General features: G+C 43.1%; 2 protein-coding genes across 9 annotated transcripts in view; one reads left to right on the plus strand and one right to left on the minus strand.

The window, feature by feature from the left end:
• Positions 1–21,911, plus strand: part of LOC141269708 (aquaporin-7-like) — a 45,822-nt gene that overhangs the window by 21,442 nt on the left and 2,469 nt on the right. The window contains exons 2-5 of the mRNA XM_073680432.1: positions 11,756–11,882; positions 13,093–13,230; positions 16,036–16,154; positions 16,676–16,893. Coding sequence (XP_073536533.1) covers positions 11,756–11,882; positions 13,093–13,230; positions 16,036–16,154; positions 16,676–16,893 — 602 coding nt within the window. The remainder of the gene's footprint in view (positions 1–11,755; positions 11,883–13,092; positions 13,231–16,035; positions 16,155–16,675; positions 16,894–21,911) is intronic.
• The window catches only part of TPGS2 (tubulin polyglutamylase complex subunit 2), a 45,026-nt gene continuing 40,848 nt past the window's right edge, over positions 17,734–21,911 (minus strand). For 6 of the 8 annotated variants that reach the window (XM_073680427.1, XM_073680426.1, XM_073680425.1 and 3 more), the window contains one exon: positions 17,734–18,218. In XM_073680427.1, coding sequence (XP_073536528.1) covers positions 18,076–18,218 — 143 coding nt within the window. In that variant the 3' untranslated portion in view covers positions 17,734–18,075. The remainder of the gene's footprint in view (positions 18,219–21,911) is intronic. The other 2 variants (XM_073680424.1, XM_073680429.1) reach the window with 1 other exon arrangement.

Raw genomic sequence — 21,911 nt, forward strand, 5'->3', positions numbered from 1 at the left:
GTAGTGACAATTTTGACTCCATAGCTGTTTTCCAGAAATAAGCAGCAGTGGGTGTTACTGAATGAAAATTGCAAACTGCTGTTGTAGTGACCAGTACGTTGTAGTGACCAGTAAATTGTGCAAAGCTAAAGCTTCTGGAGACATGCACCTGTAAATTACGCAGTCTCTCATTGCTACAGAAATGCCAAACATGTGGACGCTAACTGCGGTTTAGGCACACTGAGGCTCAGAAGAGAGGGGAGGCATTTGGATTTGGGAGCGCACAATTCTCTGGATTTCTTTTGGAGGGTGAGGAGCCATAGCTTTTTCAGAGCCTTTGTGCTACCAATAACGTGGAAGCCCCCTATATTTCCGATATCAGATGATGAACCTTAGTGGGGACTTGCTTTTTTGTGGATTGAGTTGAAGCTTTTGTTAGGAGCATTTTACATAACATTTATTCTGCGCTCTACACAGAACACTTAAATCGGGGTTACATCTAAATCTCTGAGTGACATGATTCAGATGAAACCTCTGAGGTATTCATTCACTATAATGAGGCAGCAGAGTTACTCTGGACTCCGTCTGGCCTCTGTTCAGCGGTGTCCTTTTTTTTCAGAGGTACACAAAACTGTGGCCGACGGCACTTTTCTGCACACCTAAAAAGATGGACACCTCCGGATCACAGGCCAGACGGCATCCACAGTGCCTCCATCTGCCTCATTATAGGGAATCTTCCGCCGGGGGTTCCGTCTGAATCACGTATATTAGAAAAAATGTAGAATTGGGACTACCAACCATATAAGTGTAAATCTAGCGCGGTAGAAGGTATATTAAAATATAACTTTTAATGATTATATATTAAAAATGGCCAATGGCTCAATAAAAATAGACAATAGACACGATAAACCAACAAACGACACACATAAACATCAGTCACAAACCCAGGGGGGAAGGGTGAGCTTGCCCAGTATTGCGACCCCCCAGCAATATGGCAGTAACATATAAGTAAATGAGAAAGGAATAATCTCACCGATAGTTGGAGTATAGCCTTACTCAAAGCACAAGAAGATCCATTAGCTGGTTTATTATCCAGAGAGGCATAATCCACAGAGGAGATACGAACAAATGGGGGGGGGGGGGATTACCCACACAATACCCATGAAGAAATATCTCATGTATAGATGGGTGAGCCGGGGATCTATTGCACATGTCCCAAAAAGTTTCCCAATTCCCTACGCGTTTCATTAGTCACTCATCAGGGGATAGTGAGGGAAAAGGGACCGCTATATTAGCACAGCAGAAAAAGATTCCCAAAAACAAAATCCAAAAGGGAGTTACATGTGCTGCATACTCAGATAATGAGTGGCGTTTTAAATATGCTGACTTTTGGCGCCAATTACAAACAAAAAGCGTCACTTCTGGTGCGCTATGTGACGCACCACAGTGTTCATGTGACCGGACTGAAGGCGCAGGTATTGACAATGTAATGCGCTCCAAACTGGAATGCATCGCCGAACAGAGGGGAACCGGAAGGGGCGGGACAAGCACGTAACATCCGGTCCACTGCGCTCCAGCGTGAAACGCACCCGCAAGGTATCATGCGACAGTGCCAACACTGCGTCACTTCCGGTGCGCTATGTGGCGCGCCACAGTGCTCATGTGAACGGACTGGGGGCACAGGTATTAATACAGTGATGCGCTCCAAAGTGGAGAGGAACTGGAAGGGGCGGGACAGGCACGTAAAATCTGGTCCACTGCGCTCCAGCGTGGGACGCACCTGTAAGGTCCCACGCAACAGTGTCACCACCATATTGATGAGGGGAAGCGCACCTAAAAATTCCCCTCATCAATATGGTGGTGACACTGTTCCAGTTTGGAGCGCATTACATTGTCAATACCTGCGCCTTCAGTCCGGTCACATGAACACTGTGGTGTGTCACATAGCTCACCGGAAGTGACGCTTTTTGTTTGTAATTGGCGCCAAAAGTCAGCATATTTAAAACGCCACCCATTATCTGAGTATGCAGCACATGTAACTCCCTTTTGGATTTTGTTTTTGGGAATCTTTTTCTGCTGTGCTAATATAGCGGTCCCTTTTCCCTCACTATCCCCTGATGAGTGACTAATGAAACGCGTAGGGAATGGGAAACTTTTTGGGACATGTGCAATAGATCCCCGGCTCACCCATCTATACATGAGATATTTCTTCATGGGTATTGTGTGGGTAATCCTCCCCCCCCCCCATTTGTTCGTATCTCCTCTGTGGATTGTGCCTCTCTGGATAATAAACCAGCTAATGGATCTTCTTGTGCTTTGAGTAAGGCTATACTCCAACTATCGGTGAGATTGTTCCTTTCTCATTTACTTATATGTCACTGCTAGGCTGGGTGCCCACGTTGCGGATTACAAGCGTTTTTGATGCGGAATTTCCGCAGCGGAAACGCTTGTAAAACGCTAGGTAATCCGCTCCCCATGGTCCCCAAGGGGATTCCGCAATGGCAATGCCCATGCTGCGGATTTTTCCGCAGCGTATATGCTGCGGTCAAAAATCCGCAGCATGTTCATTAATTTTGAGTTTCCGCATGCGGATGGTACCCAAGTCTGGAGGAGAGGAGACTCTCATCCAGACCTGGGTACCAAAGAACCTGTAAAAAAAAGAATAAAATAAAGTTTATACTTATCTTCTGATGTCTTCCCGGTGTTTTCCCGCCGTCGCGAGGTGTGTGAAGGACCTGCCACGTCATTGAGTCATGTGACCCATCACATGACTCAATGACGTCACCGAAGGTCCTGCACACAACAGCGTGAGCCGCTCTAGACTCCGGACCGGGCCCAGAATGCATCGGTAGGTGAGTATAAACTTTATTTTTTTATTTTTTACCATTCTGATTCTTTTTTTTTAACTATTACTTGGTCACACTATATAAATCCATGCCGGTTGCATGGATTTATATAGTGTGAACGCGTTGTCAAGCACTTTTCCAAGTGATGCTCACTTGGAGAAGTGCTTGATAACCCGCATGCGGAAATGCATGCAAAGACGCTGCAAAGACGCCTCACATACGCTTCTACCTGGCGGGAAAACCGCATGTAAAATCCGCATGCGATTTTCCCGCCAGGGAGAAGCGTAAAAAATATGCTTCAGTTCCGCAACGTGGGCACTTAGCCTCACTGCAATATTGCTGGGGGGTCGCAATATTGGGCAAGCTCACCCTCCCCCCCCCTGGGTTTGTGACTGATGTTTATGTGTGTCGTTTGATGGTTTATCGTGTCTATTGTCTATTTTTATTGAGCCATTGGCCATTTTTAATATATTAAAAGTTATATTTTAATATACCTTCTACCGCGCTAGATTTTCATGTATATTAGAGATTATAAATGTGCGCCGAGCCATACTGCGATCTTTGGGAGGCAAAATGAACAAACCAACAGCAGGTAAGGAATTGGTTTTATTTAATTTTTACGCTGTTCCTCCTGTGGTATAAGTGATTAGACGACTTTATTCTTCGGGTTGGTGCGATTACAGCAATACTAGATTTATGTCGGGTTTTTTGTTTGGCTTTGTGCTTTAACACATTAAAAGATGCTTTTTTTTGCAAAAACTAGTTTTTTCATCACCATATTTTGAGAGCTATAACTTTTCCATATTTCGGCTGACTGAGTCATGTGATGGCTTGCTTTTTGCAGGACGAACTTATGTTTTTATTGGTACCATTTTCGGGCACATGACATTTTTAATCGCTTATGATTCCGATTTTTGGGAGGCATACCTAACAAGAACCAGCAATTCAGGAATTGTTTTTTGTGTTTTGTTTTATGGGGTTCTGTGTGTGGTAAAATTGATAAGGCAGCTTTATTGTTTGGGTCAGTACAATTACAGTGATACCACATTTACATCGTTTTTTTTTTTATGTTTTGGTGCTTTTACACAATAAAAACTATTTTATAGAAAAATAATTATTTTTGCATTCCACTTTTTGTTTGGCGGTATGATGATAAAGCATCGTTTTTTTGCCTTGTTATTTATATATATTTTTTCTACATTGTGTTCACTAAAGGGGTTAACTAGTGGGGCAGTTTTATAGGTTTGGGTCGTTCCAGACGTGGCGATACCAAATATGTGTCCTTTTTTCCTTTATATTTTTTTTTTCAGAAAAATATTTATTTATGGGTACAATATATTTTTATTTTACTTTTTGCTTTATTTATTTTTTTATATTCTGACAAAGTCCCCCCCCCCCCTTTTTTTTTTACTTTTTTACTTTGTCCCACTATGGGACTTTCACTTTTTGCAGGCTGATCGCTTATAAAGCATAGCAAAGCTATACAAGCTGTAAGCGCTGCACTGGCAGACAAAACTGCCACATCATGCGCTGCTCTTGGTCTAGCAAGTTTGGTAGCTCTAGTGACCCGATGGTGACATTGGGTCACCATAGCAACTATTGGCCCCTTGCAATGACATCGCGGGGGCTCTGATCCAAAGGCAGAGGGGGCTTCTTCCCTCTGCCTGCTCTCTAAATACTGCGATTGATTTCAATCTCAGTATTTAGGGGTTAAAGTGCCGGGAGCAGTGCGGCACTACTCCTGGCACTGAGTGACGGGTGTCAGCTGTCAGAATCAGGTCGTGAAGGTGTTAAAGGGCATTTGCCAGTAGGATCAACCCCCCTAATCCATTTAGAAGGGTATAAAGTGTGGATATAACTTGGCACTCCAACAGTTTTTTAGTGGTGAATAAAGAGTTAATTTATTTAGGCAATCTTTTTAGTTAAACGTTTTCGGTCCCACCTCAAGATGGATGTTGAGGCCTTTGGGCGCACTAAGCCTGCGGTGCTGCAGGGAAAGACGGTCTCAGACTCGGTGGAGAAGAATTCCTAGTGCTAGAGGAGTTAGGAACAGGGATGCTCCACCCAGACCGAGAACTAGGGGTAAAGTTATGTCCGATACCAGTGGGAAAGACTGTCACCTGTTGTGCCCTATCCTACATGCTTCATTGCAATGCCCGCAGATTGCTCAGTAAACATTTGACTGTTATAAAGCATTCAGTGCCCCCTGTATTGTGTGCTGCGGTTCTGGAAGATAGAAGTCTGGAGCCAGTGGAGGCCTATGGTCCACAAATAAGTGTGATACACCCCACACATAGCAGCACACCGGGCCTGGGGCACCATTCTCCTGTCGTGTATCAGAGCGTGCAGAAGCAGCAGCTCGCCCACAACTATCTCGCTCAGGCACCTTACACAAGCACTGCCGTCCGATCTCTGTCCGATTTATAGGGCCGTCTGACTGCGCCCTGACAGTGAGCCACAGGCTGCACTGTTGTGTATGAGAGACATTCTCTGCCTACAAGCTTTGTGACATACAGTTTGTAGGTTTCAGTTCAGACTGTCAGTTCCTGCCCTTGCAATGATGTTAGTAATTAGATTAATAAAAAATATTGCTCTTTATTGTTAAGCCTTATGGGGCATGATGGCATTAGATATGGTGATCGTCATGGAATGGATTTGTACTCACATTTGGCATGCAGCATGGCTTATAATTTATTCCTAGGAACATGTGTTGTGGGTAAAAATCTGGCAGCTGAATAAGTGCAATGGCAACCTACCACCTGTCACATACTGTTCCCGGTGTGACATGTGTGAAATACTGGACATCCATTCATGATTATTTATATAGAGCATGAATGTAATGTGTGATGGTTTCCACTGAATTACTCCAGATAGACTTTGACTTTGAAATGCTGCGTACTTCATCGGAACATTGACCTTTCTTAGAAAAAAAAATCTAACGTTAGGGAGGAAGTGGGCGATGCTTTCCTCTGGAGGAAAAGACAGTGTCAAGTTTCTTTTACAAAATAAGCCAGGGCCAGAGAGCCGATTATTACAGCGCCACGGACCCTCTCCTGACGGGTCTCATTCAGTAAATACATGAAATAAGAATTCCGGAACATCTGATCCCATCATTCCACATTGTGCAGCTCCTCTAATGTCACCACGAGCAGTATACATAATGGGTGTTACCATTCACATTGTCAAAGGGGTGTGTCCCTGCACAGTCTAGTACTGGTAGCTCTGATGGGACATAATCAGCATTTACAGGAACACACCCCCAAATGGTAATAACCAGCTGTTAATCCTCCTCAACAGGCCCCTGTACAGATGAATGGGCTGCACATGCAAAATGCCTGCCCATGCATTGTCCAATGGATTGCCTGCTCTGAACTGAAATCCCATCTCTCTGTTAAACCTGTATGCAATTTGACAAATAGGAAAGCAGGAGCAGAGATGACGCCTCCACGTCATGTAATCCATCTGCATGTCTCTGCTGCTGAAGACGGATTACACCTGACAACAGGCAGCAAGTTACACAGAAGGGCCGGGTGTCGCACCTCCACCGGGCAGACATTGATGACCTATCCTAAGGGTAGACCATCAATGTTAAACTCATGGACAACCCCTTTAAATAAGATGATTTGTTGATTGTCTATTTATCACATCAAACAAGATCAAGTTGTCTGAAAGTACACAAATCATTTAACTAGAAAATATAGAAAATTATATACACACAGAAAAGACATACAGAAAGAAGACCGCTTCTACCAAGGTCAGGGACGTGTCTCCAGTGACTTCCTTGCTTTGCATATACAGTGGTGGCCAAAAGTATTGGCACCACTGCAATTCTGTCAGATAATGCTCCGTTTTTTCCTGAAAATGATTGGAATAACAAATTCTTTGGTATTATTCTCTTCATTTAATTTGCTTGCAAGGAAAAAACACAAAAGAGAATGAAGCAAAAATCAAATCATTGATCATTTCATACAAAACTCCAAAAATGGGCCAGGCAAAAGTAATGGCACCCTCAGCCTAATACTTGGTTGCACAACCTTTAGTCAAAATAACTGTGAACAACCGCTTCCGGTAACCATCAATGAGTTTCTTACAATGCTCTGCTGGAATTGTAGACCATTCTTCTTTGGCAAACTGCTCCAGGTCCCTGATATTTGAAGGGTGCCTTCTCCAAACTGCCATTTTGAGATCTCTCCACAGGTGTTCTATGGGATTCAGGTCTGGACTCATTGCTGGCCACCTTAGAAGTCTCCAGTGCTTTCTCTCAAACCATTTTATAGTGCTTTTGGAAGTGTGTTTTGGGTCATTGTCCTGCTGGAAGACCCATGATCTCTGAGGGAGACCCAGCTTTCTCACCCTGGGCCCTACATTATGCTGCAAAATTTGTTGGTAGTCTTCAGACTTCATAATGCCATGCACACGGTCAAGCAGTCCAGTGCCAGAGGCAGCAAAGCAACCCCAAAACATCAGGGAACCTCCACCATGTTTGACTGTAGGGACCGTGTTCTTTTCTTTGAATGCCTCTTTTTTTTCCTGTACACTCTATGTTGATGCTTTTTCCCAAAAAGCTCTACTTTTGTCTCATCTGACCAGAGAACATTCTTCCAAAACGTTTTAGGCTTTCTCAGGTAAGTTTTGGCTAACTCCAGCCTGGCATTTTTATGTCTCGGGGTAAGAAGTGGGGTATTCCTGGGTATCCTACCATACAGTCCCTTTTCATTCAGACGCCGATGGATAGTACGGGTTGACACTGTTGTACCCTCGGACTGCAGGGCAGCTTGAACTTGTTTGGATGTTAGTCGAGGTTCTTTATCCACCATCCGCACAATCTTGCGTTGAAATCTCTCGTCAATTTTTCTTTTCCGTCCACATCTAGGGAGGTTAGCCACAGTGCCATGGGCTTTAAACTTCTTGATGACACTGCGCACGGAAGACACAGGAACATTCAGGTCTTTGGAGATGGACTTGTAGCCTTGAGATTGCTCATGCTTCCTCACAATTTGGTTTCTCAAGTCCTCAGACAGTTCTTTGGTCTTCTTTCTTTTCTCCATGCTCAATGTGGTACACACAAGGACACAGGACAGAGGTTGAGTCAACTTTAATCCATGTTAACTGGCTGCAAGTGTGATTTAGTTATTGCCAACACCTGTTAGGTGCCACAGGTAAGTTACAGGTGCTGTTAATTACACGAATTAGAGAAGCACCACATGATTTTTCAAAGGGTGCCAATACTTTTGTCCACCCCCTTTTTTAGGTTTGGTGTGGAATTATATCCAATTTGGCTTTAGGACAATTCTTTTTGTGTTTTTTCATTGAAGACAAATTAAATGAAGATAATAATACCAAATAATTTGTGATTGCAATCATTTTCAGGAAGAAACTGAGTATTATCTGACAGAATTGCAGGGGTGCCAATACTTTTGGCCACCACTGTAACTTCTACACTAGATTTCTCATAATTTGCACATCAGAGCTCTATAAAAGAGGTATAGTTTTTATTAGGGGACAAGAGTCTACAGCGCCATACCACTACTTGCATATGTAAAAATGTACTGACAGGTTCCCTTTAAGACACATTCACAAAAGTACAATGAAAAAGGAAAGATATAAAAAAAACAACTAATTTGCGGTTCCAATATGATCACTTTACACCTATAGTATTAGTACACTTGAGGTTTGCACAGCTGAAGAGCAAATGTGACACGGCGACACAATGTATTTGGAGTTTCGCTTTATCTTCCGTGATTGAGTCCATTAACCTTTCCCCAAGATGTGTCATTTCCTGGCATTTTTCTTCATTAAATGACAATATTTTACCCTTGTTATGACCTGCTTTCCCCGCTGGGACATGTTTTGTATTTACCTATATTTTACATAGTGCTCATTAGCTCTTCTCTTGGTCTCGGAGTGCCGTCGTCTGCTCCATCAGGTGAACGAGCAAATAAAAGGTTTGCAGGAAAAAAAAAGAAGTGTCAGCGATGGCCAGCAGAACATATTCTGTATGAGTGCAGAACTCTGCTTATCAGCTGCTTGTCACTTGTGCATCGTGATAAAAAAACATCAGAAATGTATATTGGAAGATTTTATGGGGGTGGTTATACTGCCTCGTGTCAGATATTTCAATTTGACAGAAAGATGTAATTTTTCCCAAAAACAAAGTTTGAACTGTGTAAATATTCTGTCCTCTCTGACAGTCTGGTTGTTAGAGATCCGCTTCCTAATCAAACTCTTTTCCATTGGGTTGTCAGTCTAACGGTACTCAAGACTTCAGTTCAGAGCAGGAAAAAGAACTTGGCAGTGCTTAAAGGGTTATTCCCAAAATAGAAAGTCCTGAATGGAGCGGAGGTGCACATGCTTAACCTCAGCTTCATTCATTCCCTATGGAACAGCTGGAAATAGGGGATAACTTGTTGAGCTGTGTTTTTGGCCAGATATACTATGAATATGGATAATAGATAATTGCTATTTTAGGAATACAACCCTTTAAAGGAAACTTTGCGTTTGATTCATTAGATGTGTTTTGCAAGGGATATTCCAATCTAGAACATTTATGGCATACTATTTGTTAGAACAGTGCCAGTGCCCCTGCATAAGTCCCCTTCCTCATCCCAGCAGGGACGCCGGCGTGTTCATTTAACCGCTTGCTATGCGGTGTCTGTTTCATCCCAGGACCTGCGCATGGCATGCAGGTCTCCTGGGAGTGTGCTAATGGCGCGCGCTTCTGAAAACGTTCCCAGCCAATAGCTGGGAGACGCCTGATATTTAAGGCACCCTTCCCTATTGGGAGGTGCTTTAGCAACATCAGTATCAGTGTGTAACCTGTTCCCTGAATCTGATTTTGTCCGTCCTGTCTACCTGACCCTGCCCACTGTTATCTGTTCCTGAGTCCATCCAAACTCTACCAAGTCCTGAGCTTGATCCACCTTTCCCGCACCTGTACCGCTACCCTCACCTGTCCAGTCTGAACCTGCACCTGTGATCCTGCACCCAAGTCCACTCTGTGTTCCTGAACCTATCCTGTACATTCTTTATCCTGTTCTGTGTACCAGCCGTGCAGTATTGATCCTGAACCTGTTCTGTGTACCAGTCGTGCAGTCCTGATCCTGAACCTGTTCTATGTACCAGTCATGCAGTCCAGATCCTGTTCTGTGTACCAGTCGTGCAGTCCTGATCCTGAACCTGTTCTATGTACCAGTCATGCAGTCCAGATCCTGTTCTGTGTACCAGCTGTCCAGTCCAGATCCTGTTCTGTGTACCAGCTGTCCAGTCCAGATCCTGAACCTGTTCTGTCTACCAGCTGCACATCTTCCTGTTAACCAGTTCCTGACTGGTCCTGGTTCTCTTCCCCCCGTAGTGGTCAGCGGCTGCGGCTCCAGGGTCTGGCCTGGAGTAACACCTGGCGTCCACCTGGGTTCAAGTCTAACCACACCACCAAGGGCTCTAGTGAAGAACCAGGTGGTAGCTCAGTTATGCCCCTCCAGGCTCTCCCCGGCACAGTGGCTCCACAACCACGTGCGTAACATTATTTATGGCATAATATTTATGGCATAACTATCCCTCAACTATTGGATATTGATGGTATTCCTGTCAATATGCTATCAATCACCCAGATGGGAGCAGCCCTTATTGCCATCTTCATACATGGATATTGTCGGATAGTGCTTGTAAGTAAAAGCAATTTTGCAATTTACTGTTTATGAAAATTTTTATCCGTTCAAGATATTAACAATTTTCTCTTGTTTAAAACTGGTTACCTTGGAGACCGACCACTGCTGCTAAACATCAGAACATGCACAGTGTTTTCTGTTGAGTTTGTAAGCGCTGTTTACAAGCTGGCCCGGATCGCACTGTTACCTTCTAATTTCGACCGGCTTCAGCGCAGCGCTTACAATCTAGACAGCAACGGTGGTCGGTCACCTAGGAAACAAACTGTAAACAAAAGAAAAAAAGTGTTAATAACTCAAAAACAGCTGCAATGTTTAATAAGCAGTAAATTGCAAATGTTCTTGTTTTTACAAGCATTATCCATCTCTAAAGATGTGAATTATCCTTTAAAATAGTAGACAGCAGACTTATTCACGTATGGTGTGAGTGCTTTATGGCAGCCGAAATATGTGGGAGGTAATTGACAATGTCATTGACCTTTATGGTCCCACCGAGAGACCAGTAACGTCTTATTTGTGTGTGTCTTCCAGCAGCACATTATAGCTGTCATTAACTTGTCTATATTTAATGATAATGTTATGACTCTACTCATTCTGTCCCAGGCTATATAGAAAAGCAGGAAGTGAAAGCCTATGCTGATTACTCTAGTGGCCAGTGGGGATAGTGGCGTTTTTCTGGCTTTTTGTAAAATGTGAATTGTCATTAAAAGGGGTTGTCTGGGTCATCAAAATGAGATCAGTGGAGCTCCGACAACTGAAAATAAGCAATGTATGGAGCAGAACAGTATATTGTTTAATGGCTTCTACTGGGTACTGCTGTTTATATCCCATACAAATGAATGATGTACAGGACACCAGCACTATAGGACCGGCAGAATCTTCGCTGGTCAAGCTTCTTTAACCCTCTGCAATCAACCATACTAAGACATAAATGTAGCGGCCTCTACAGGTGAAATGTAACATTACATGATGACCATTCAAATGAATGGCAATTAATGTAATTCATGGACATCCAGGTCCCTCAGTGCCATTCTGGTAAATAGAGGGGGATCCTAACCAGGGAAAGAGTGAGACAACCCTGTTAAATTGTTACTCATCTATTCATGAAGCTAGGACAATGGATATTTACAAAATTAAACCAATAATGACCCTGTGCCAGATGTGGAAAGCAAGGAAACTAATATGTTTGTGCTTAGTAGATTTGGAGGTTTTGTTTGTAGCTCTTTGAGATGGACATTATTTAATGACTGCTTATGTCCATCTTCTCAGACGTTCGGTTTGGGAGCGGTGGCACAGGTGGTTCTCGGTAAGAATTCATTCGGACAATACCTGAGCATTAATTTATCTTTCGGAATTGGAGTCACAATGGGAATCCACGTGGCCGGAGGAGTATCTGGTAAGTGCCACAATTACGAATGGGATCTAATACTACATCCGAGGGAGGCTGGCTCAGCAGCGACATGCATGACAGCAGACGGCCGCACCGCCTGTGCCCCTAACTGCAGAGGATTAGCTCTAAAACGTGGTATCATGTACAATAAGGAGCGAACTGTCTATATAACTAAGGAAGTCTGTGCAATCCCTACAAGATGAGATAAGGACAATGTGTCCTCCAGCTCAGACCTGCAGTGATCAGCCATAATCTGGCAGTACTTGTACATTGCACATGATTTATGGCATGGTAGATAAGAACTTGCCGTTTATTATGCATTCTTCTGTGCAATATGTTGTGCTTTTTTGCCATATTTCTGCAGCAAAAAAAGTGCCACAAAATGCATTATAAAAAAAAACAAAAAAAAAACCCCAATAAAAACAGATTTACATTCGGAAAAAGGCACTTAAGAAATGACAAGACACTTTTTCTATCGTGCATTAAAAATGCACTAAAATTAAAATGTGATATGTTCGAGTTCATATGAATCGAAAGTTTGTTGTAAACAGATTTGAAGTCTTTATTTTTTAATATGAATTTTGGCACAGAATCGAAGGAAAACAAACATCAGACAAACTCCATGTTCGCATTTTGCCAGGTTTTTCGGTGCATTTTTTTTTTTTACAATGTTTATCAATATGGATTTTTTTTTTTTTACTTTAGCAGTTAAAGTCGAAGCAGTTTTTCTAGCAAAGATGCCCCATGAAATGACAGGTGTCTTTTATCATCATGTTTTCCCATTGAAATAAATAGTAAGCTTATTCCGAGTGTTTAAAGTGTTGTGCATGTGGATTCCACTCCAAGATCCACGAACAAAATCTCCAGGTTAAGGCCACGTTCATATGTTCAGTATTTGGTCAGTATTTCACATCAGTATTTGTAAGCCAAAATCAGGAGTGGAAAAGTATAATAGAAACATGTCACCACTTCTGCATTTTTCACCCACTCCTGGTTTTGGCTTACAAATACTGATGTAAAATACTGACCAAATACTGAACGTATGAACGTGGCCTTAACAGGAGGCCAGTCAATGATACAGTCAATCATACTTCCTGCAGTTGTCACAGTAATAACTTATATAAATACTGTACATATCGCACCATGCTGAGCCCTATAGTCAGATCTTCTGATGCAAGAAGTGATACAATTATTTACTGTATATTGTCTGTTCCAGGAGCCCATATGAACTGTGCCGTCTCACTAACCAACTGCATCCTAGGAAAACTTTCATGGAAAAAACTCCCAGTTTACATGATTTCTCAAATTGCTGGAGCATTCCTGGCGGCTGTGATTGTATACTTCTTATACTATGGTAATAAACCGTGTTATGTCACGAATGTTACTTGTAAAAAAGGCAGAGACAGCTATTTTTCAACTCTGTAAACCATTTTCTATGCACAGATGAAAAGATTAAAAGATTTACAGCGTCCATCAAGGGCAGTATTATAGTAGTTATATTCTTGTACATAGGAGCAGTATTATAGTAGTTATATTCTTGTACATAGGAGCAGTATTATAGTAGTTATATTCTTGTACATAGGAGCAGTATTATAGTAGTTATATTTGTGTACATAGGAGCAGTATTATAGTAGTTATATTCTTGTACATAGGAGCAGTATTATAGTAGTTATATTCTTGTACATAGAGGGCAGTATTATAGTAGTTATATTCTTGTATATAGAGGGCAGTATTATAGTAGTTATATTCTTGTACATAGAGGGCAGTATTATAGTAGTTATATTCTTGTACATAGGAGCAGTATTATAGTAGTTATATTCTTGTACATAGGAGCAGTATTATAGTAGTTATATTTGTGTACATAGGGGGCAGTATTATAGTAGTTATATTCGTGTACATAGGGGCAGTATTATAGTAGTTATATTCTTGTACATAGGAGCAGTATTATAGTAGTTATATTCTTGTACATAGAGGGCAGTATTATAGTAGTTATATTCTTGTATATAGAGGGCAGTATTATAGTAGTTATATTCTTGTACATAGAGGGCAGTATTATAGTAGTTATATTCTTGTATATAGAGGGCAGTATTATAGTAGTTATATTCGTGTACATAGGGGCAGTATTATAGTAGTTATATTCTTGTATATAGGAGGCAGTATTATAGTAGTTATATTCTTGTACATAGAGGGCAGTATTATAGTAGTTATATTCTTGTATATAGAGGGCAGTATTATAGTAGTTATATTCTTGTACATAGAGGGCAGTATTATAGTAGTTATATTCTTGTACATAGGAGCAGTATTATAGTAGTTATATTCTTGTACATAGGAGCAGTATTATAGTAGTTATATTTGTGTACATAGGGGGCAGTATTATAGTAGTTATATTCGTGTACATAGGGGCAGTATTATAGTAGTTATATTCTTGTACATAGGAGCAGTATTATAGTAGTTATATTCTTGTACATAGAGGGCAGTATTATAGTAGTTATATTCTTGTATATAGAGGGCAGTATTATAGTAGTTATATTCTTGTACATAGAGGGCAGTATTATAGTAGTTATATTCTTGTATATAGAGGGCAGTATTATAGTAGTTATATTCGTGTACATAGGGGCAGTATTATAGTAGTTATATTCTTGTATATAGGAGGCAGTATTATAGTAGTTATATTCTTGTACATAGAGGGCAGTATTATAGTAGTTATATTCTTGTATATAGAGGGCAGTATTATAGTAGTTATATTCTTGTACATAGAGGGCAGTATTATAGTAGTTATATTCTTGTATATAGAGGGCAGTATTATAGTAGTTATATTCGTGTACATAGGGGCAGTATTATAGTAGTTATATTCTTGTATATAGGAGGCAGTATTATAGTAGTTATATTCTTGTACATAGAGGGCAGTATTATAGTAGTTATATTCTTGTATATAGAGGGCAGTATTATAGTAGTTATATTCTTGTACATAGAGGGCAGTATTATAGTAGTTATATTCTTGTATATAGAGGGCAGTATTATAGTAGTTATATTCTTGTACATAGAGGGCAGTATTATAGTAGTTATATTCTTGTATATAGAGGGCAGTATTATAGTAGTTATATTCGTGTACATAGGGGCAGTATTATAGTAGTTATATTCTTGTATATAGAGGGCATTATTATAGTAGCTATATTGTACATAGGGGGCAGTATTATAGTAGTTATATTCTTGTACATATGGACAGTATTATAGTAGTTATATTCTTGTATATAGAGGGCAGTATTATAGTAGTTATATTCTTGTACATAAGAGCAGTATTATAGTAGTTATATTCTTGTACATAGGGGCAGTATTATAGTAGTTATATTCTTGTACATAGGGAGCAGTATTATAGTAGTTATATTCTTGTATATAGGGGCAGTATTATAGTAGTTATATTCTTGTACATAGGAGCAGTATTATAGTAGTTATATTCTTGTACATAGGAGCAGTATTATAGTAGTTATTTTCTTGTACATAGGAGCAGTATTATAGTAGTTATATTCTTGTAGATAGGAGACAGTATTATAGTATTTATATTCTTGTATATAGGGGCAGTATTATAGTAGTTTTATTCTTGTACATAGGGGCAGTATTATAGTAGTTATATTCTTGTACATAGGAGACAGTATTATAGTATTTATATTCTTGTATATAGGGGCAGTATTATAGTAGTTTTATTCTTGTACATAGGGGCAGTATTATAGTAGTTATATTCTTGTACACAGGGGCAGTATTATAGTAGTTTTATTCTTGAATATAGGGGCAGTATTATAGTAGTTATATTCTTGTAGATAGGGAGCAGTATTATAGTATTTATATTCTTGTATATAGGGGCAGTATTATAGTAGTTTTATTCTTGTACATAGGGGCAGTATTATAGTAGTTTTATTCTTGTACATAGGGGCAGTATTATAGTAGTTATATTCTTGTACATAGGGGCAGTATTATAATAGTTATATTCTTGTACATAGGAGCAGTATTATAGTAGTTATATTCTTGTACATAAGAGCAGTATTATAGTAGTTATATTCTTGTACATAGGAGCAGTATTATAGTAGTTATATTCTTGTATATACAGGGCAGTATTATGTCGTACATTGATATTTTACCAGAATGCAATTTTCTTCTCTGACAGAGGCTCTGTATAACTATTGCAAAGGAAACTTTACTGTGACAGGTCCTCTGGAAACAGCCAGTATATTTGCCACCTACCCACAGTCGTACCTTTCCATAGGGGGTGGCTTTCTCGATCAGGTGAGTAAATAACCCATTTACTTAGATTAACTTCATTTGTTTTATGTAGAAATATAATGTAGATGACAATTTCTGATACATTCATATGAACCAAAAAGATCTAAAAATGGCTCTACTGGTACGTGTGCACAGGTATATAATACTTCCGTCTGTTTGCTTTCTGGCAGATGTTCACACGTTCATTATTGCAGTGTTTTTTTTCCCTTACTGTAAAAAGCAGCTTTTAATTTGCATAAAAAACACAGCAAGGTTAAAAAAAAATAAAAAAAAAAAGCACAAAAATGCACCATGTGAATACAGCCTTACCCCACTGTACAGGAAAAGCAAGCTCTGTACAGACATCCAGCAGGGGGCAAGTGTCAGATTGTGTAGCATGTGACACAACAGGAGACAAGCAGAATTATGAATGAGGCTCTGGATGTGATTGCAGTCTATAACATGATGGGTAAAGTTATACTTCTATGGGGTGGCTGACGTGTTCCTAAAAGTCTTTATCTTGCGTTACTGTTGCATTATTGCAGGTGATTGGCACTGGAGCCTTGCTGCTATGTATCCTGGCTATAAATGATAAGAAAAACCATAGTGCTCTGGATGGGACACAAGCCGTGGTTGTCGGCCTCCTGGTTACAGTTATTGGGATGTCTATGGGCATGAATTCGGGATATGCCATTAACCCTGCCAGGGATTTGGGGCCACGTCTCTTCACTGCGGCTGCTGGATGGGGAGTGGAGGTTTTCAGGTAAAGACTGAATTTATCATTGAGCTGTTTATTTTATGCAGTGCGAAAACCCAGTTAGGACAATACTGTCCGAGGCGGAATCCCGGAGACTTAATTGATGCTCCACTGCATCTAAGAAACTATGAAAATACTCTTAAAGAGGACCTGTCACCGGGTCACAAGTGACCAGATTTTCGGTTTTATTTAATTCCCGCTGCTCCCATAATTATTCAGGTTGTTTTTTTTCTATAAAACCACCATACAATTATAGAGATATGGGCCTTTTTATTTTGTGCTCATTTTTATCATTTTTACCAAGGGGTGTTGCTCATAGGTGTTAATAATGCAACATAAAGACACACCCAAGAGGATCCTGTGAGCCACGCCCTCTTGGCAAAGATAATAAAATTTAACACTAAATAAATAGGTCCATAACTGCATACACATTGGAGCAGCAGGAAGAAAAATTAAGAGCAAAAACTAGCAACCAGTCCTCTTTAATGGTGTAATACCATATCAGCCATTTATGGATGAGACAGGAAGCAAGAGGAGCCACACTACGGACTGAGCCACACTGTTTTTGTAACTTCCATAGAGCTTTATTAAAGGCTGAGGCAGGAAAGCCACTTCAATCAATAAAATCTGTTCTGGGTCCGGGTGGTGGAACCTCTGTGCCGTGGTGCAAGGAGGGACCCAGAGGGGCGTAACTAGGTATCAACTCAGACCGACCCTGGTCGTACGGCGGCTAACGACTCCGTGACCAGGGAGTGACCGAGCAGAGGGACCAGGTGCTACTCTGGGGACGACCTTGTAAGAGAGCAGGTGGCTCCCACGGGTCAGATGACTGGGACTGACCAGTACAGCGGGTAGGCACGACAAGCAGGTAGAAGTCTCTGGGTTAGCTGACGGGTGGTCACGACACGTGACGGCAGAGCAAGCTAAAGACTCTAGGTTAGCAGACGGGTAGTCACGGCAAGTGACAGCAGGAGCCTCCAGGTAGGCTATCAGGTGGTCACGGCAAGTGACGGCCAAGCAGGCAGAAGTCTCTAGGTTTAGCCGACGGGTGGTCACGGCACGTGACGGCAGAGCAGGCTGAAGTCTCAGGGTTAGCAGACAGGTGGTCACGGCAAGTGACAGCAGGAGCCTCCAGGTAGGCTAGCTGGTAACTGGCAGGTAACAGGCGAGTGCTCCCAGGTGAGCAGGCTAGCAGGTAGCAGGCAGGTGCTTCCTGGTAAGCAGGCGGGCTTGCCCATAGACAGACTGGCGGGTAGAGTGGAAGGCAGACTGTCGGGCTGGAGAGTAGTCAGGCTGGCGGACTGGAACAGTAGTCAGGCTGGCAACGGGACCTGAGGGATGAAGCAGAGGTAATATACTGTGCAACAACTTTTGCTCGGGCACCTCCATTTTGGAGGAGGTGCCTTAGATATGGGAGGTCCTCCGGCAATTGGCCGGGGACTCCTTAGGACGGCGCGCGCGGCCCCTTTAAGAGAGAGGGAGTGCGCGCGCCCTAAGCACAGTGCCCGGGAAGCTGCGCGCGCCGACAGCAGCAGGAAGAGGAGCGCGGGGAGCGGGGAGGTGAGAGGGACGGCGTCTCTGCCTGGCAGGGGGCAGAGACGCCGATGCTACAAAATCTTATCGTTTTATGTACAGCTTCTATGTGTAGTTATATGTCTCCATTGTAAAAGACTACTAAAAGCATTGTGAACTCTGACCATGCAGTATTGGTATCCAACTGTCTCTTACTAATCTACTAAATATATGTTCATAAGAATTAGGAGACAGAGTGAAGGCAGTGTAACTGCAGAATAACACCGCATTGGGTTTATTTGCAATTGTTACCATGAAACATGAATGTTTGGCTCACTTGGTGAGGTGGATGCTCCAAGCCCAAGGTCCGGGTGGGCACACAGGCCACGGTGCAGCAGGCAGGTGAGGCATGAGGGAAATTGGTAGCAGAGGTACTGGAGACAGCAGGCAGACCGGAAGTCGGGAACAGATAGCAGATGTCCTGGAGACCACAGACAGCCAGGAGAACGTAGACAGGTAACAGAGGTCCTGGAGATCGCAGATGGACAGGAGACCGGGAACAGGTAGCAAAGGTCCTGCAGCCTGCAGGCAGGCAGGAGAGACTGCATGCATGCGGGCAGGAAACCCAGAACAGGTTGCAGAGGTCCTGGAGCCCTCAGGCAGACAGAAGACTGGGAACAGGTAGCCGAGGTCCTGGAGACCGTAGACGGACAGGAGACTGGGAACAGGTAGCAGAGGTCCTGGAGATCGCAGACGCACAGGAGACCGGGAACAGGTAGCAGAGGTCCTGGAGATCGCAGACGCACAGGAGACCGGGAACAGGTAGCAGAGGTCCTGGAGACCACAAGCAGACAGGAGACCGGGAAAATGTAGCAGAGGTCCTTGAGATCGCAAACGGACAGGAGACCGGGAACGGATAGCAAAGGTCCTGGAGATTGCAGATGGACAGGAGACCGGGAACAGGTGACAGACGTCCTGGAGATCGAAGACGGAGAGGAGACGGAGAACAGGTAGCAGAGCTTCTGGAGTCCGCAGGTGGACAGAAGACCAGGAACAGGTAGCAAAGGACCTGGAGCCCGCAGGCAGACAGGAGAGACTGCATGCATGCATGCGGGCAGGAGACCAGAAACAGGTTGCAGAGGTCCTGGAGACCACAAAAGGACAGGAGCCCAGGAACGGATAGCAGAGGTCCTGGAGATCGCCGATGAACAGGAGACCGGGAGCAGGTAGCAAAGGTCCTGGAGGCTGCAGGCTGACAGGAGAGACAGCATGCATGTGGGCAGGGGACCGGGAACAGGTTGCAGAGGTCCTGGATACCAAATACGGACAGGAGACCACAATCGGACAGGAGACCAGGAATGGATAGCAAAGGTCCTGTAGATCGCAGATGGACAGGAGACCGGGAACAGGTAGCAGAGGTCCTGGAGACCGTAGACGGCAGGAGACCGGGAACAGGTAGCAGAGGTCCTGGAGATCGCAAACGGACAGGAGACCAGGAATAGGTAGCAGAGGTCCTGGAGACCACAAACGGACAGGAGCCCATGAACGGATAGCAGAGGTCCTGGAGGCCTGAGGCAGACAGGAGCTCGGGAACAGGTAGCAGAGGTCCAGGAGACCGTAGATGGCAGGAGACCGGGAACAAGTAGCAGAGGTCCTGGAGATCGCAGATGGACAGGAGACCAGGAGCAGGTAGCAAAGGTCCTGGAGGCTGCAGGATGACAGGAGAGACCTAATGCGGGCAGGAGACTGGGAACAGAGGTCCTGGAGGCTGCAGGCAGACAGGAGAGACCGCATGCGGGCAGGGGACCGGGAACAGGTAGCAGAGGTCCTGGAGACCACAGATGGACAGAGACCAGGAACAGGTAGCAGAGGTCCGGGAGACCGCATGTTGGGCAGGAGACCAGGAACAGGTAGCAGAGGTCCTGGAGACCCCAGGCAGCCAGTACTCTTCAGCACCTAAAAATCTTAATACCAAGACACAGGTGTGTGTCTTGGTAGTCCTTATATAGATCCAGCCAGGTAATCACATGGGCCATCTGCAAAGCCCGGTATGGAGCACAACACAGTTCAGCGGACTGGGATGAGAGAAGCAAAACTGGAATCTGAGACAGGTACATAACAATGAAGTTAAATTCTTGATAGTGGTTTTCCCTCAAAATATATTTAATCACCCAATTCCCTGTTCATTCTCAATTAGAAAAAGGAGTGGAAGGGCAAGAATCCCATGGCTCCCATTACAAGTGGTGTTCGCAGTTACATAAGAAGTCTGACATTGCGATAACACTTCCTCTTAGTAAATCATGACTTTGCAATGTGTTTATTGGGTAGTTAATAACAATTACCAGAGTCCTCGCCATGACAGCTATTACACAGCAGACACACAGCTGCAGGATAAGAAGTCCTGGTGCCTGCACCATGCCTGCTCCATGAATTTGTGGTCACACCCGTATTATCACACATGTGCGATTAGACTCTGCCAGAAAATATTGTGTTTCCATTTAGTAGAGAAGGGCTGACATAGGTTTACTTTAAGGTGCTATGATCACATCTAATACCATCCTCCATGACATCAGCCTGAGATAACGAGGGTCTGATAGGAGAGGCGTAGGCACAGAGATATCACCGCGGAGGGGCTATTCATGTCTCCAGATTGGTCAAATAGAGAGCTAGGAGAACAGTCTGAAGATAGAACCACTTAATATTGTATCTGCACCCAAAGTGGAAAATACAGTTATTTTGGAAGATTTTCATAGGGTAAAAAGTTTCTCCTCACTGCCTTGAGAACTGGGTTTCCCTGGCCCCTTCTGTGGAGAGATGGCCAATCATACGCTGCTCTTGACATTGATTTCTAGAGTAGATCCAAAAATAGTGGAGCAACCTTGTTCAAATATCTCATTGAAGTTAATGGGGGCAGATGCAGATAAACGAGCAGCTCACCATTGACGGGGGACAGGTACCTCCTGCCCCAGAGATGGGACCTACGTCTATCAGACATGTATGTATATTCTGGGGATTTGCCATACGTATATGAGAATACCCTTTAAAGGTGTTGTCACATGGCTGCCTATTCTTATAGGTTTAAGGTCCACAGCTCTTGCACAATATAGACACCTTCAGGGGCATTTTTTTTTTTTACTTAAAGGGGTTGTCCGTTACTTTAATATTGGTGGCCTATACGTAGGATAGTTCATCCATACCAGATCAGTGAAGATGCAACACCCAATACCCCCAGTCAGCTGTCCCCGATGGTGGCCGGAACGGACCAGCACAGCACAACTCTGTCAACTGTATAATGGACGTGGCCTGGTACTTCACATCCACCCTTATTCAACTGACTAAGGGAGTGTGTGCAGTACCTGGCAATGGCCACTGTGCAGTTGATGGAGCTCTGCAAGTAATCACATCTATAAGCTGTAGCCAGATCCAGGAACAACTGATCAGTGGCTGTGCCAGATGTCACACTCCCTCCTATCTGGTATTAGGCTATCTATATAATAGAATCGGATAACCCC

Source organism: Phyllobates terribilis, unplaced genomic scaffold, assembly GCF_046119375.1.
Source record: "Phyllobates terribilis strain yellow unplaced genomic scaffold, ASM4611937v1 Scaffold_1__5_contigs__length_1240528914, whole genome shotgun sequence".
NCBI lineage: Eukaryota > Metazoa > Chordata > Amphibia > Anura > Dendrobatidae > Phyllobates > Phyllobates terribilis.